Source organism: Melanostigma gelatinosum (genome assembly GCF_949748355.1).
Source record: "Melanostigma gelatinosum genome assembly, chromosome: 2".
NCBI classification, from domain to species: domain Eukaryota; kingdom Metazoa; phylum Chordata; class Actinopteri; order Perciformes; family Zoarcidae; genus Melanostigma; species Melanostigma gelatinosum.
In genome coordinates, this window is record NC_136635.1 from 31,742,529 (window position 1) to 31,757,388 (window position 14,860).

General features: G+C 47.1%; 1 protein-coding gene across 1 annotated transcript in view; it reads left to right on the top strand.

The window, feature by feature from the left end:
- The window catches only part of herc1 (HECT and RLD domain containing E3 ubiquitin protein ligase family member 1), a 60,990-nt gene that overhangs the window by 25,544 nt on the left and 20,586 nt on the right, over positions 1-14,860 (top strand). The window contains exons 26-45 of the mRNA XM_079282802.1: positions 468-739; positions 1,343-1,558; positions 2,384-2,504; positions 3,334-3,571; positions 3,665-3,837; positions 4,023-4,178; positions 4,283-4,389; positions 4,466-4,576; positions 4,667-4,840; positions 5,755-5,994; positions 6,229-6,312; positions 6,742-7,298; positions 8,326-8,929; positions 9,391-9,664; positions 10,284-10,494; positions 10,590-10,756; positions 11,604-11,738; positions 12,705-12,951; positions 13,272-13,393; positions 13,482-13,708. Of these exons, the coding sequence (XP_079138928.1) occupies positions 468-739; positions 1,343-1,558; positions 2,384-2,504; positions 3,334-3,571; positions 3,665-3,837; positions 4,023-4,178; positions 4,283-4,389; positions 4,466-4,576; positions 4,667-4,840; positions 5,755-5,994; positions 6,229-6,312; positions 6,742-7,298; positions 8,326-8,929; positions 9,391-9,664; positions 10,284-10,494; positions 10,590-10,756; positions 11,604-11,738; positions 12,705-12,951; positions 13,272-13,393; positions 13,482-13,708 (4,436 nt within the window). The remainder of the gene's footprint in view (positions 1-467; positions 740-1,342; positions 1,559-2,383; positions 2,505-3,333; positions 3,572-3,664; positions 3,838-4,022; positions 4,179-4,282; positions 4,390-4,465; positions 4,577-4,666; positions 4,841-5,754; positions 5,995-6,228; positions 6,313-6,741; positions 7,299-8,325; positions 8,930-9,390; positions 9,665-10,283; positions 10,495-10,589; positions 10,757-11,603; positions 11,739-12,704; positions 12,952-13,271; positions 13,394-13,481; positions 13,709-14,860) is intronic.

Here is a 14,860-nt window from a genome sequence, read left to right on the forward strand (position 1 = left end):
AAATATTCTAAATAAAGCTTAAACTGATATCGATTCTTTTAGGAGTCTAAAATATGTGTTTCTATAAACTGTACTGTAGTAGAACACTGATGATGGAGAAGAACCCCACACAAACACACTTCTAAACATCACTACTGTCCTTTTCAGAATGAATCATCAGTACTGATGCTTAAACTTCAGTGCTTTCAGTTAGAATATGGAAACACGAGCTCCGGTTGCCATTTCACTTCTCAACTGCAGCATTTTGACCCTCAGTGGGTGTTTGAAACTCAGTGCGCCCATTATAGATGAATCCATAATGGCTCATGAAGGCTTGTGCCCGCATGACGACTCAGCATTTCTTATAGAGTATAATGCATTTCCCTGCATAGCTCCTAAGTGCTTAAAAGCAACATGGCCCATCCATCAAAAGCGTTACGTTGTGCATTTAAACATCTGAAAGGCTCCTCTCTTCCTCCCGTCTTCAGGCTTACCTCAGAGCTCACCGGACTCCCTGGCCGAGTCCTGGTTCCAGGCCAAACTGAGCCGCCAGCGGAGCTACAGCTCGGCACTGTTCTACGAAGAGTCGGACCTGGACCTGAGCCGCTCGCTGGGCATCCACGCTCTCATCGACAACATGGTCAGCTTCATCAGCGGCGATGTGGGCCTCGCTCCGGCCTTCAAGGAGCCGGAGGAAAGTATGTCCACCAGCCCACAGGCGACTATCCTGGCCATGGAACAGCAACAGAGCAGGGCAGAGGTGAGGAGCTCTCTCAGGACCTCTCTGGGTCTGGCTCACTCTTATTGGTGCAGAGCCACAAGTCTTTTCTGACCCGTGACATAAAATAAGAGGCGTGACACACAGCTTCGCCACACGTCATATTAAACTGACGTCGCTTTAAAATGTTGCCTACGAAGCAAAGGATGTCTCATTTCGTTAAATTCCTCAACTCCTCTCTCCTCGTGTCTCTTCCTCGCCTCCGCTCACATCTCAGGTGGAAGGCACTAGGATGCGAGGAGGCGAGGAAAGAAAGTGATGGATGTACAAACTTAATCCCTGTGTGTTCATGGTAATGCCTGAATCTACACGTCATCGGTGTTTTAACAAGAGGAAGAAGAGATATCTGGCTTTGATACACACACAATACTTGTTAGATACAATCAATATTGTTGTTTTTCAGTGAGAAAATGGGAGAATATAACCAGATTTATTCTTTAAAACTACGTCGTGTCAAATGAATGAGGCAGATTTTCTGAAAACCGTCACACATTATTGGTAATAGTGCAGCTAAAAGATCTAGAAAACATATGCGACGCTGTTAGAATGTCCACTCGACCACTGGGATGTGTTTTTAATCTCCAGCTGCGGTTGGAGGCGCTCCACCAGATTGTGGTGTTGATCTCCGGCATGGAGGAGAAGGGCAGCCAGCCCGGTGACGCTGATCGATCCGGCGGCGCCTTCCAGTCCTCCTCCCTGCTCACCTCCGTCAGGTTGCAGTTCCTGGCGGGTTGCTTTGGCCTCGGCACCGTGGGCGCCGGAGGCCTGAAGAGGGAGAGCGTGCAGCTGCATCACTACCAGGTACGTGTGAGCCTCGTCAACCGCTGATACTGATGAGCAGCGATAGTCAAGTGACAGTTCAGTTTCACTCAAACTTGTAATGCTGCAACATTTTTGCTGCTTTGATACAAATGGAAAGCTTGCACAGAAGATGTCAAATGTAACTTGATTTACTCAGATTTAAGAGTTGTTGGATACACAGAATCACAATCACTCTGGTCAATTTATCAAACAACCAAAGCAGGAAAAAAGAGAAAAACTGAAACAAAAAATTTGATTGCAAAAGTGAGAAACTATTTCTGCTGCAGAAAGGATGATGTTGAAGAAACGGGTACTGGTACTTTGTTGTCATCTGGTGACAATTCTTTTCATATCACAAAAAAAATTTTAAGTTCCCAAAGTCAGTTTTCAGCATATACATAGTTAATATGAAGTGGACGTAGTCATCATGATGTCACCCGTTGGTGTGTGGACTGATTTGGCGATTTCACCGTCTCCCCTAAAGCATCCCCTGCTTTATGGTCTGTGTGACTCTAAATGGACCATAATGTACTAAATGAACATCATGCTGTATTGAAGAAGACTTGAAACTAGAGATTGAGACATAAACTCATGTTTACAATGTTTACTGAGGTAATAAATCAAGAGAGAAGTAGAGTCATTTTCTATAGACTTCTATACAACCAGAGGAGTCGCCCCATGGTGGACACTAGAGAGAATGCAGGTTTCAGACATGAAGCATCGGCGTCACTCTTCAGAACCGGAGGTTGGCGCCTGGTTGTCAGTAATGTCGTGCAGCCCGAGTAGTGACTATATTAACTGTGTTTACATCTTTCTATTTTGCAGGATGGTGTAAAAGCGACGAAGAGGAGCCTCCAGATGGAAATCCAGACAGCTGTTCATAAGATCTACCAGCAACTGTCTGTCACCCTGGAGAGAGCACTGCAGGCAAACAAGCACCACATAGGTAAGGGAGACGACCTCAGCAGTGGAGCCGCCATCATTTATCAGCATCAAACATTTTAGTTTTACATTTACATTACTTCGGGGACGGTTTTTGATGGGGGCCATTATGGAACACGCCCCCTCAGTTTGGACTTTTAAAAAACCATGTGTCCTTGGCCACGGTGGCCTTGATGCCCCGCCCACATTGCCTCAGCTGATTAGTCCTCTGCCTCTTTCCTGTCGATACATTTTTTTTACAGATTCTATTTCAGCATCCTTTAGATTCTGAATACTAATTGAATGCTCAGTGAAACACTGGGCACACAACCAGAGTAGAAGAAGAAGCGTGAGCGTTCTCCTGCTAACAGACTGTATGTGAAACATGGATACTAAATAATTATGAAGATGAATGTTTGTTTTATCCTAAAACACACATAAAAAGCTTTGATTGAACTGGATTTATAACAGAATATTAACTTTGTCTGCAGGCAACAGACAACAAAGTAGGAAATAATAACAACAAACACAAACAGACAAAAAATGACTCCGCTCAATTCAACAAAATATGAGGCAAAACGTTCCAGAACTGAAACGTGAATGCCGATTAATAATTTTATGGAATAAAAAGTTTTTATTTATTTATTTCACTGATAGTTATGAATCAGAGTTAAAATGATCCTTTACCTTTGGGTTAAATTCAGTATTTCTGTAAAGTAAAATCATCGTGCCGTCATTAAATTGACCACACCGACGGCAGAGCGGCTCCTGAAATGATGAATTTCCAGACTTCGCTTTATTAACAGCCCGTCTGATTCTTTCATCTCTTTCTCGCAACCTCTTCTCCGTCCTAGAAGCCCAGCAGCGCCTCCTGCTGGTCACGGTCTTTGCGCTGAGCGTCCGCTACCAGCCGGTGGACGTGTCCCTGGCCATCTCCAGCGGGCTGCTCAGCGTGCTGTCTCAGCTGTGCGGGACGGAGACGATGCTGGGCCAGCCGCTCCAGCTGCTGCAGAAACCCGGAGTGTCTCAGCTCAGCACCGCCCTCAAGGTGGCCTCCACACGCCTGCTGCAGATACTGGCCATCAGCACGGGGTAAGAGCTTTAGAAACCGGAGGAATGAAAGCTGCGCTTTGTAAAACCCGAAGATTATATCAACAAACTGTGTTTTGTCCTTTTGATTCGCAGGACGTACGCGGACAAGTTGAGTGCCAAGGTTGTCCAGTCGCTGCTGGATCTGCTCTGCAGTCAGCTGAAGAACCTGCTGTCCCAGGCGGGAGTCAGTCTTCTCTCTTCTGGAAAAGACCAAGAGGACAGCAAACAGGAGGACGGAGCAGACTCTGAAAAGAAAGACTTCAGAGGTGATGAAGGAATTTTTATAATGCATGGACAATACACGGAGAATACACAGACAATACACGGTTAATACACGGCTGAAAGAATGGTTAACAACAGATCCCTTGAAGAGCAATCGTTACTGTGCCTACAGTGAAAGTTTGTTTTCCATGAAACGTAACCAACGGTCTGTAATTGTGTCGTTCCTCAGCGTTGATCCGTAAGCAGCACACTGCTGAGCTGCACCTCGGAGACTTCCTCGTCTTCCTCAGGAGAGTCGTGTCTTCCAAGGCCATCCAGTCCAAGATGGCCTCCCCTAAATGGACCGAAGTGCTGCTCAACATCGCAGCGCAGAAATGCTGCTCAGGTACAACCAGCCGCTGTGACACACGACACCGAGTAACATGTGCGCCTGCTTCATGTTACAAAGCTGAGAGATTCATTAACCCCTCGTGGCTGTTTTGATTCTAGGGGTCCCTCTGGTGGGCAACCTGAGAACTCGGCTCCTGGCTCTTCATGTGCTGGAGGCCGTCCTTCCTGCCTGTGAGGCCAATATGGAGGACGACCAAATGACACAGGTTTGTCGGCTTTCTTTGCTTTTTGTGCAACTCCTCAATAACAGCCAGTGAGCTGATAACGTTTGTTCTCTTCTAGGTTGTCGAGCGGCTCTTCGCCCTTTTGTCCGACTGCATGTGGGAAGCTCCCGTTGCTCAAGCCAAACACTCGATCCAGATTCAAGAAAAGGTTCAGGAACTCAAACTGCAGGTGTAGTAATCATCCTCCGTCCTCCCCCGACTCGTGTTTTGATGATTATGACTATTTGTTCGAGCGGCCGACGGTTTCTTTGATCCCCAGGGCGAGTCAGAGGAGGAGGAGGACGAGAACCTTCCCATCCAGGAAGTCTCCTTTGACCCGGAGAAGGCTCAGTGTTGCGTGGTGGAGAACGGCCAGGGTCTGACGCATGGCAGCGGGGGTAAAGGCTACGGCCTGGCCTCTACCGGCATCTCCTCTGGATGCTACCAGTGGAAGGTACAGGACTGTTTATTACCTTGTCTCCTGCTGCTTCCACGCTTTGACATCCCGAGTCGTGGAAGTCGTTCCGACTTCGGAAGCTACAAAGAAGATGTTCTGTATTTTATTACTCGGAGCATTTAAACAACACGTTGATAGCCATTACAACCTCCGGAGTCTGAACCACCTTTCAACCTTGACAAAGGCAACACAGACCAGATCCACTACTTCTCTTCTTACCTTTCACAATAAAAGCCCTCAAATTCACTCCGAGGTATTCACTAAAAGGGAATATCTTTCAGTGTCTTCGGCTGTAAGTCAGGCGCTGCTCTGGGTGAACAGGATGCTGGAGTCCTCTGCTTGTGAATCTCTTCTAACCTTTGAAGTGTTGACACATTTGCATCGCTGCCAGTATGAATAGTTTTGATACAAAATATTAGCAGACGAGTATTTCCCATTATTGTGTTGTCTGTTAGTCCCGCCCCCGGTGTGGAAAGACCAACGAATCAAGGTCTCTCCATGTGGACAGCAACTAACGGTTACAACCTTATACCCTCTTGAAATTGATACGCAACACATGAATTAATAACAAAGTTTCTCATCGTCAACACTTTCGTTCGCCATCTTTCTCAGTCATATGAATCGGCAAGTCGTGTAACAAAGTTTTCAACATCTTTCCTAGTTTTTGTTCTGACTTTGGGGCGTTCAAAGAACAAAACATAAAAACAAATTAGTTTTTAAACATTTCAAGATCTTCAAGATCTTTATGAAGCCAGCTGAATGTACACACCAGGGCTGAATAATGTGATAGTTAAAGAAGGATAACAGTAGAGGCGGAGCATTAATTGATGGGAAACTGTTTTACACAGAAATATAAACTTATCTCATTTTTTGCCTGTTTTGAATCACGTCCCGTTTTCTGTCCTCTGTAGTTTTACATCGTGAAGGAGAACCGAGGCAATGAGGGCACGTGTGTGGGCGTTTCACGATGGCCCGTGCACGACTTCAACCACCGCACCACGTCGGACATGTGGCTGTACCGGGCGTACAGCGGGAACCTCTATCACAACGGAGAGCAGACGCTGACTCTGAGCAGCTTCACTCAGGGAGACTTCATCACCTGCGTCCTGGACATGGAGGCCAGAACCATCTCCTTCGGCAAGAACGGAGAGGTGAGAGACACTGAATATCCATTTGGATGTTTAAAAAAATAATTTAACGTATCACAAACTGCGTTGATCATTGCTAGTCCGTCCTAAAATGATGAATGCCTCGTCTGGACATGGACACGCATACATATTCATTGATTCGCACACAATTCAACAGCAAAGACGAAAGATAAAAGAGCTACGTGTCCTCCTCGGGGTTCTGCGTTCATCTCTAACTGCTAACTTGTGATTCAACAGGAACCAAAGTTGGCCTTCGAGGACGTTGACGCCACAGAGCTCTATCCCTGTGTGATGTTCTACAGCAGTAACCCAGGAGAGAAGGTAACGCACATAAACATCCACCTCCTGCTCCATCTGCAGGGGTTCTTTCATCTGCAGGGGTTCTTTCATCTGCTCATTTTTACAGTGACTCAGCTGTTACTGGGGTTCCATAACTTTAAGCTTTTGTTCTGTTATGAGCTCTGAGGGTGGATTCACAGAAGGATTGTTAGCGTTTTGCAGCTAAAGCTGCACAAATAATAAGAAAGAACCCTGTGATTCTTCCAGCAACAAATAATACTCGCCCCCTGTGTCATTTACTCATATTTAAATGAGGTAGGATGCAAAAATGTGGCAATTTCTGTTAATGAGCCTCATTGCAAAAACAGTCCAATTCACAAAGACCATTACACGCAGTTACACTAATGTGATGCTTCCTATATATCTATATTACATATTTCTTAATATTTATATTCTGCTTGTTTGTTCCAGGTTAAGATCTGTGACATGCAGATGAGGGGCACACCTCGAGACCTCTTACCTGGCGACCCGGTCTGCAGCCCCATGGCCACCGTCCTGGCCGAGGCCACCACGCAGCTGATCCGCATCCTGCATCGCACCGACCACTGGACTCACCGCATCAACGAGACCATGACCGAGCGGCTCCACAAGATCAAGCCTTGCTTTAGGGAGTCCGCCGGCACGTCCGGTGGCGGGGGTCAGAGGCTGAAGAAGAGTCGCTCGGTGCAGAGCCGCGAGGAGCACGACGCCCAGAGGGAAAGCCAGGAGACGCCCACGAGGACGGAGGAGGAGCGGGGACGCCACGGCCGGCAGCACGGCCTGGGGGAGCTGTCGGAGCACCACCTGAGGACGCTCTGCACGGAGGTGTGGCCGGTCCTGGCGGTGATCGGAGGGGCGGACGCGGGCCTGCGTGTCGGCGGGCGATGTGTGCACAAGCAGACCGGGAGGCACGCCACACTGCTGGGCGTGGTGAAGGAAGGCAGCACCTCGGCGAAGGTGCAGTGGGACGAGGCCGAGATCACCATCAGGTACGGGGGGAAGGGGCGTTGTGGCACCTTTCTTTGACATTTTTATACGTTGCTATAGTTGTTATTTGCTGGTATATTTGACAGATATATCAAATTGTAAGCAAGTTGTGAACATCGGCCATGTAAAGATTTTGACTGTCACTGCAAATCCATCACATGATTGTTGGTCCAACAGCAGCGCTCTGCACAATGTTCTGGTTATTTATTGGAGACGCACCGACAGCGAGGCTTCTTATTGGCTGATCCTGATTCCTTAGATCGTTTTGAATCGTCTGACCTGCTGATTCAGAGGTCATTTACAGTTTGGACAAACTTTCCTCTTAACTTTTCTAACTTTAACTTTTCTTGAAATGGAAAATTTAATTGGATGTTCATAAATTATGAACATGATTTGTAAAGTTTCATATCATAGAAAATATTCTATTATATACTGATGTATGTAGGTCTGTTTTAGAGTCAACGATTTATTATCCGTCTAAAATGATGTATTTATTTATCCGTTTATACGAATATGAATGAATCTATTTACATGCTGCGTGGAATATATATCAATATGTGAATATATTTCTTGTGTTTACCTGATGGTCTGAATAAGTCGCTAAATATGTCGCTAGTCGCTTTTGTTTTTTAGAAATAAAGTCGATAAGAGGGTTTGAAATGCGTGTAAATTAAACCAGCACAGAATGGTCTGTATGTGAAACTGATCGGTGCGTCTCCAGTACTGGTGTGACAGTATAACCTCATGGCTGATGAGGATGTGTTCACATCCCTCTGACACCCTGCATTAGCCTCTTCATCGTTTCATTTTCCCCCTCGCTCTAATTCACTGTTTTCATGTTTGTTATTGACTCATCATTAATCCACAACTCTCCTGCACGATGATTCACCGGGCGGCATGATTTTGTGCCACACCCACACACTCCATTTCTTTATTTGTCTCGCATGCTGTGCTCTCTCTCCTGCCCTTTCCCTCACTTTGTGTTTCCTTCCCTTGTCTCCTTTCACTCTCCACTCCCTTCTATTAAAGCTTCCCAACTTTCTGGTCGCCTAGTGACACTCCGCTTTACAACCTGGAGCCCTGCGAGCCGCTGCCCTTCGACGTGGCGCGTTTCTGCGGCCTCACCGCCTCGCTGCTGTTGGACCTCACCTACCTCACCAGCATCCACGAGGAGACCGCCGCCAAGCTCGGCTCGCGACGCCACGACAAGAAGCACCGCGGCGCGGCCTCGTCCGGGCAGGAGCCGGCCGGGAACGAGGACAAGGCGGAGAGCGAGGGGCACAACCGCAACGAGCAAAAAGACAACGGCGGAGCGGCTCCGAACACCACGACCTCTGACCTGCGAGTGTCCCACAGCCTGGACGAGGTGAAAGCACACGCGCCGCCCCAGTCGGAGAGCGAGATCTCCTCTGTGGCCGGCGGGAACGAGACCCTCTTCACCGCGGCTCCTCACACTCCCGCCGAGGGGAACAGGAAGAAAGAGCACGGGTCCCGCGGCCACGAGTCCTCCTCCGGTGCCACGCAGTCTGAAATCCACGCGGTGCAGCTGTCCTACCTCTACCTGGGAGCCATGAAGACCCTCAGCACCCTGCTGAGCTGCAGCAAGTACGCCGAGCTGCTGCTCATACCAAAGGTATAAGAGATATCCCATATGCATAAGTGCCTCAGAACAATCCAATATGTCCCTCTAACTTTTTTGGGGAAACAAATGGCTTCATAGTTCAGCAATAATATTAAAATGTTTAAATCTGCAACAGTTCATAGATTACATTCTAATCAAAACACATTTGTATCCATGCGAATATGTTAAGTACATGTCTCATACTTAATACATTTCTCTTGTGGTGTTCTTTAACATCACTGAACTATGGAAGTGTAGAAAATATGTAAAAAAAAAACATTTGAGAACCTCTGCTTTAAGGAGTTTTATTTTTAGGGGAAGGATCTGAGAATAGTAATGATGTAACTGCAAGAAAATGAATAAGTCTTTATATGTATGTTTTTCTTTTCTATAACTAGAATCATTAAATGTGGATACATGTGTGAAGCAGATCCAGGGCATCGTGCTCATCTGTCCTCTCCTCTGACACTAAGGTGATACCAGAAGCAGCGCCCAGCGGCCACAATGCGGATCTGAACGCCGGCACCGGAGGAAGCACAGCTGCCACCTCGCCGGTGTGCCAGGAAGAAGTGGAGATGCGGGCGGCTCTGCAGTTCCTCATGCGCCACATGGTGAAGCGGGCGGTGATGCGCTCCCCCATCAAGCGGGCCTTGGGCCTGGCCGACCTGGAGAGGGCGCAGGCCATGATCTACAAGCTGGTGGTGAACGGGCTGCTGGAGGAGCCCAGCGGAGGAAAGGCCAAGCCTGGTGAGAATATGAAGCCACGCGATGCCCGGAGAGTTACTGACAAAGCTTTGTGTTCTCAGGGCGCCACGCTAAGCTTCGGGCCAGATCGACAAACTGACTTCTCCAAAAGAGAAAACAACGGCCTATTCATGAATGAATACAATCCACAAAGAGTTGAGCAATTAGAAAAAAATGTACTTTGTTTCTGTCATCGATGGTGGTTATCATATAAAAACACACTTCATAGTGTTATGAAGTCAAACGGTCATAATCTCCTCTCTCGTATCTATTTCATCTCCTTCAAACAACTGGATTCATTCAAGTTTTCTGCCAAAAACTACATTTTACAAGATTACATTTAAACGTTGTAATCCTAGACTCTAGGTTGTAATTTACCTTTGCCCAAAACCCATTTTTTACTGGAGCTTGAACGCACCGCAGTGTAACTGAATGGAACCTCCGTACGTTAGCTGTTAGCTCCTTAAAAAGCAGGACCGTGCTGCAGCAGAAGAGCTGTTCACTGTTATTAATCTGAGCAGGATGCATGTGGATGAATTATAATATAATATATCTACATGTCTGCATGAGGCATCCGACACACAAAGTTCACTTTTCCCCCGGGGCTTTTCGTCTCCCTCAGGAGTTCGGAGTGAACCAGAAGGTGAGGGGGAAGGCACGGAGGGCGAGCAGTTGGCTCAAACCCCGATCACCACCAGCCCCTCGGCCTCCAGCACCACCTCCTTCATGAGCTCCTCGCTGGAGGACACCACGACTGCCACCACGCCCGTCACAGACACGGAGACCGTCCCCGCCTCGGAGTCTCCGGGGGTCATGCCTCTCAGCCTCCTCAGGTCAGAGCAGATGGCCGCAGCCAAGCCAGCCTTTTGTTTCTCATGAATGAGTCAAATTGAGATGATTATTTGAAGGCTTCTCTGTGATCCGACAGGCAAATGTTCTCGAGCTACCCGACCACCACCCTGGTTCCAACCCGGCGAGCTCAGACTCCTCCGGTGTTGTCTCTGCCGACCTCGCCCTCCGACGAGGTCGGACGCCGGCAGAGTCTCACCTCCCCCGACTCCCAACCCTCCAGACCTCAGAACAGAACGGGTACCTGTAAGTCTGCCAGACTGCCATGCATGTAGACATCGCTGTTCTGCTGCTGAAAAGCTTGCACAGTATGTTGTTGATGTCAGCCAGAGTTACTGTGTTTTCTTTCGTCATTACAAACCGATACATGAAACTGATTTCATTGATTTTTCTTGCTGCAAGCTGGTAAACAGATGTAAACGATGCAGGTTGATGAGGAAGAGGATGGATTCAACACCTTTCTTAGAGCTCAAGGATACAAAGTGAATCTGAACCACAGACTGTTTATAGGAAGTGGACGTAGTCATCGTGACGTCACTCATTAGTTTGTGGACTGATGTTTTAAAGCCTTGAGTTCAACAATTTATCCGTCGCCATCTGAGGAGGAGTGACGTAGAGAGACCTGTCAATCACTGTGTAGCCCCGCCCTAAAGCATCCCCTGCTTTATGGTCTGTGTGACTCTAAATGGAGCATAATGTACTAAATGAACATCATGCTGTATTGAAGAAGACTTGAAACTAGAGATTGAGACATAAACTCATGTTTACAATGTTTACTGAGGTAATAAATCAAGAGAGAAGTAGAGTCATTTTCTATAGACTTCTATACAACCAGAGGAGTCGCCCCCTGGTGGACACTAGAGAGAATGCAGCTTCAACACATGAAGCATCGGCGTCACTTTTCAGAACCGAAGGTCTCCGCCTGATGTGATGTGAACGCTGCTCTATATTTCAGGCTCCACTATGACACACTGAGGGAAACCCTGCAACATTTTAATTGTTCTCTCAGTCCAAAAGTACAAACCAACATCCCAGATGTCATGATGATAGACTCTAATGTTGTTGTTGTTGGTGTTGTTGTTGTTTGCTCCAGCTCTGTCGGACCCCAGCAGCCGGCTGTCCACGTCTCCTCCTCCTCCTCCTCCTCCTCCTCCTCCTGCCATCGCTGTGCCCCTGTTGGAGATGGGCTTCTCTCTGCGCCAGATCACCAAAGCTCTGGAAGCCACTGGTCCGTCTCACCTCTCTGCTGTTTTAGTATATTCATAAATACAACAAACCATTATATTCATCAACTGTATGTATATAGATACAACTAACCATAATATTCATCAACTATATGTATATAGATACAACTAACCATTATATTCATCAACTGTATGTATATAGATACAACTAACCATTATATTCATCAACTATATGTATATAGATACAACTAACCATTATATTCATCAACTATATGTATATAGATACAACTAACCATAATATTCATCGTTGATTTTATCTATGAATATTTGTTTTGCTCTGATGTCGTTAGACAAAAATGTCCGTATCAGGAAATGTTTTATAAATGTAAATGATTTGCAACAACATTGATTTTGATGCATTTCTATTTATTGTGCGGTAAACTCGTGAAATATGAGAAAATAGTTCAAACTACAGTGTTGAAGCCAGAGCTCCAGATCTAAAGCCTGATACAGATGTTACGCTGTCATGGCTCTGGGATCAAAGATTTTGGTTTTGAGTTCAATGGAAACATTTCCGTCCATAAGGAGCTGAGGGGTCTGACTTTGGCAACACAGTTTTTTATAGATTCATTATTGTACGTGAGGTTCAACTCCCAAAGAGAAAGATACTCACAGCCTTGCATTGACGAAGCCAAAATGATGCAAAAGTTAAAAAGCCAAACGTGAAGGATAAAGCTTGAATGTCTCATTTTTGTTTGACAGAACAGACACAACAGTTTACAATTCTTAAAAGTACATTTGTTTAAAATGTCTGTTTAATAGCAACTAATGCAAGTGAATTCAAAATGCAAAACAAACAGTGATTAGGTAGTAATTAGGGCGCTATAAGATTATGGCGTTGCATTTGAAACGAGTACTTCTACATACAGCAGGTCGTCCATCATAAACTAGTTATGACTCATGAATATTGTGGTATGACTCATTGTCTGATCCAATCCTGTTAATCTCAGGCGCTCGAGGAGAAGCAGACGCCCAGAACATCACGGTGCTCGCCATGTGGATGATCGAGCATCCGGGCACGGAGGACGAGCCCGACGAGCCCCTCACCAGAGGAGGCGTCGACGGGTCCGACCCGTCCTCTCCCGGTGCAACGGCCTCTTCTGGAGGCAAATCTCTGGAGCGGAGCCCGTACCTGTGCTCGCCCGGAGACATCGCCAGCGCAGACGCTTCAGAGATGGAGGAGGGCTTCAGCGAGAGGTGCAGACGAGAAGTGTTTTTAATAACGGACGTCTTCTTGAATACATGTTGAGTCATCAATTAACAAGCGTGGTCAAAAAGAGAAAAGTAATTCCAAAACGTTTTTTTATGCCTTTAAAGGTTCATGTGTGTGTGTTTGTGCGCCAGTTAGTTGTGTGTGTGTGAGAGAGTCGTGCCACTCACTCCTGAAGCGTTGCTGTAAACATTACAGAAGGAACCGGCACGCCGGCTTTTTATCCGCCAAAAAAGAGCCTTTGATCAGCAGAAAATGGTACATTTGTGAAAGTCTATCTAGAAAAGTCTGTTTGTGTACTTTGTAGTCCTGAGGGCCTGGACCAGGACAGTGCGGCGGCCTCCAGCGGCGGTCCGCTCAGAGGCCGCTCCGCCGTCGGCAGGAAACACCGCTTCGACCTGGCTGCTCGCACGCTGTTGGCCCGCGCTGGTAAGAACATCCCACATGTTTGTACATTTCCTCTCACTTTATCTGTCTCTCCAACTTCCTGACTTTGATTTGGAACTTCCTCTCCAAGCCGGACTGTACCGCTCGGTGCAGGCTCACCACAGCCAGTCACGCCGAGAGGTCTCGTCCCTCCAGCAGCAGCAGGACCCGGGCGCCCTCTACGACTTCAACCTGGACGAGGAGCTGGAGATGGACCTGGACGAGGAGACCATGGAGGCCATGTTCGGCCAGGACCTCGCCAGTGACACCGACATTCTGGGAATGTGGATCCCGGAGGTACTGGACTGGCCAACATGGGTGTGTGTGACTTTAAGCTATGTCCAGAGGACCACCATCACGTTCTGCTCTTTAGCGGCGCTGCATCACTTCTCACTCACAGTCAACCCTCTGAACCCCGATCATAGAGAAGTCCTGCACCTCTGGGCAAACAGCACAGTCATGGTTAGAAGTAGAGAGAAGTCAAACCGTTACAATGCCATCAATCATAAAAAGAACAAAAACACAAGTTGAATTTCTTTGATTATTTGTTTCATAAATATTGGAAAACAATGGAACTTGTATATCTATATAAGTGACCACAAGTGTTACCGATGTTTGAAAAAAATAAATGGAGGCTCTACGTGTTATAAATATCAAACTATTCACATGTTTCCAGCCTCTCCTCTCTCCTTTCTCCTCTCATCTCCTGTCTCCTCTCGTCTCTCCTCTCTCCTCTCATCTCCTCTCGCCTGTCTCCTCTCTCCTCTCCTCTCTTCTCTCTCGTCTCGTCTCTCCTCTCTCCTCTCCTCTCTCTCCTGTCTCCTCCTCTCCTCTCCTCTCTTCTCTCTCGTCTCGTCTCTCGTCTCTCGTCTCGTCTCTCCTCTCTCTCATCTCGTCTCGTCTCCTCTCTCTCGTCTCGTCTCGTCTCCTCTCTCTCGTCTCGTCTCTCCTCTCTCTCGTCTCGTCTCTCCTCTCTCGTCTCCTCTCTTCTCTCCTCTCTTCTCTCTTGTCTCGTCTCTCCTCTCTCTCCTGTCTCCTCCTCTCCTCTCTTCTCTCTCGTCTCGTCTCCTCTCTCTTGTCTCGTCTCTCCTCTCTCGTCACTCCTCTCTTCTCCTCTCCTCCGCTCTGTGTTCACTTCCTGTAGTGCAGTCATAGTGTCTCCTCCTTGTTGTCACATGACTGTTGGTCTGGTTTTACAGCTTCTGGTTTTGATAAGCGGTGTAGTTTTGGGGATTGTTTGGTTTTCGGGTTCAGAGGTTTAACTCGTTCTTTATCTGCACGCTGACCCGCCGGCTTTACAAGAAGCTCTCCAGTTCAAACACACCTCCCCTGAAAGCCCCTCACTGATCTAACTCTGGCATGGGATGAAAGACTGAACACCTTTTCAATCACTAAGTTAATGAATTGTCTGTTGCTTGGAACTCAACGATGCAAAGCTCTCGTTGGTTCATGTTTCGTTTGCACGGATGC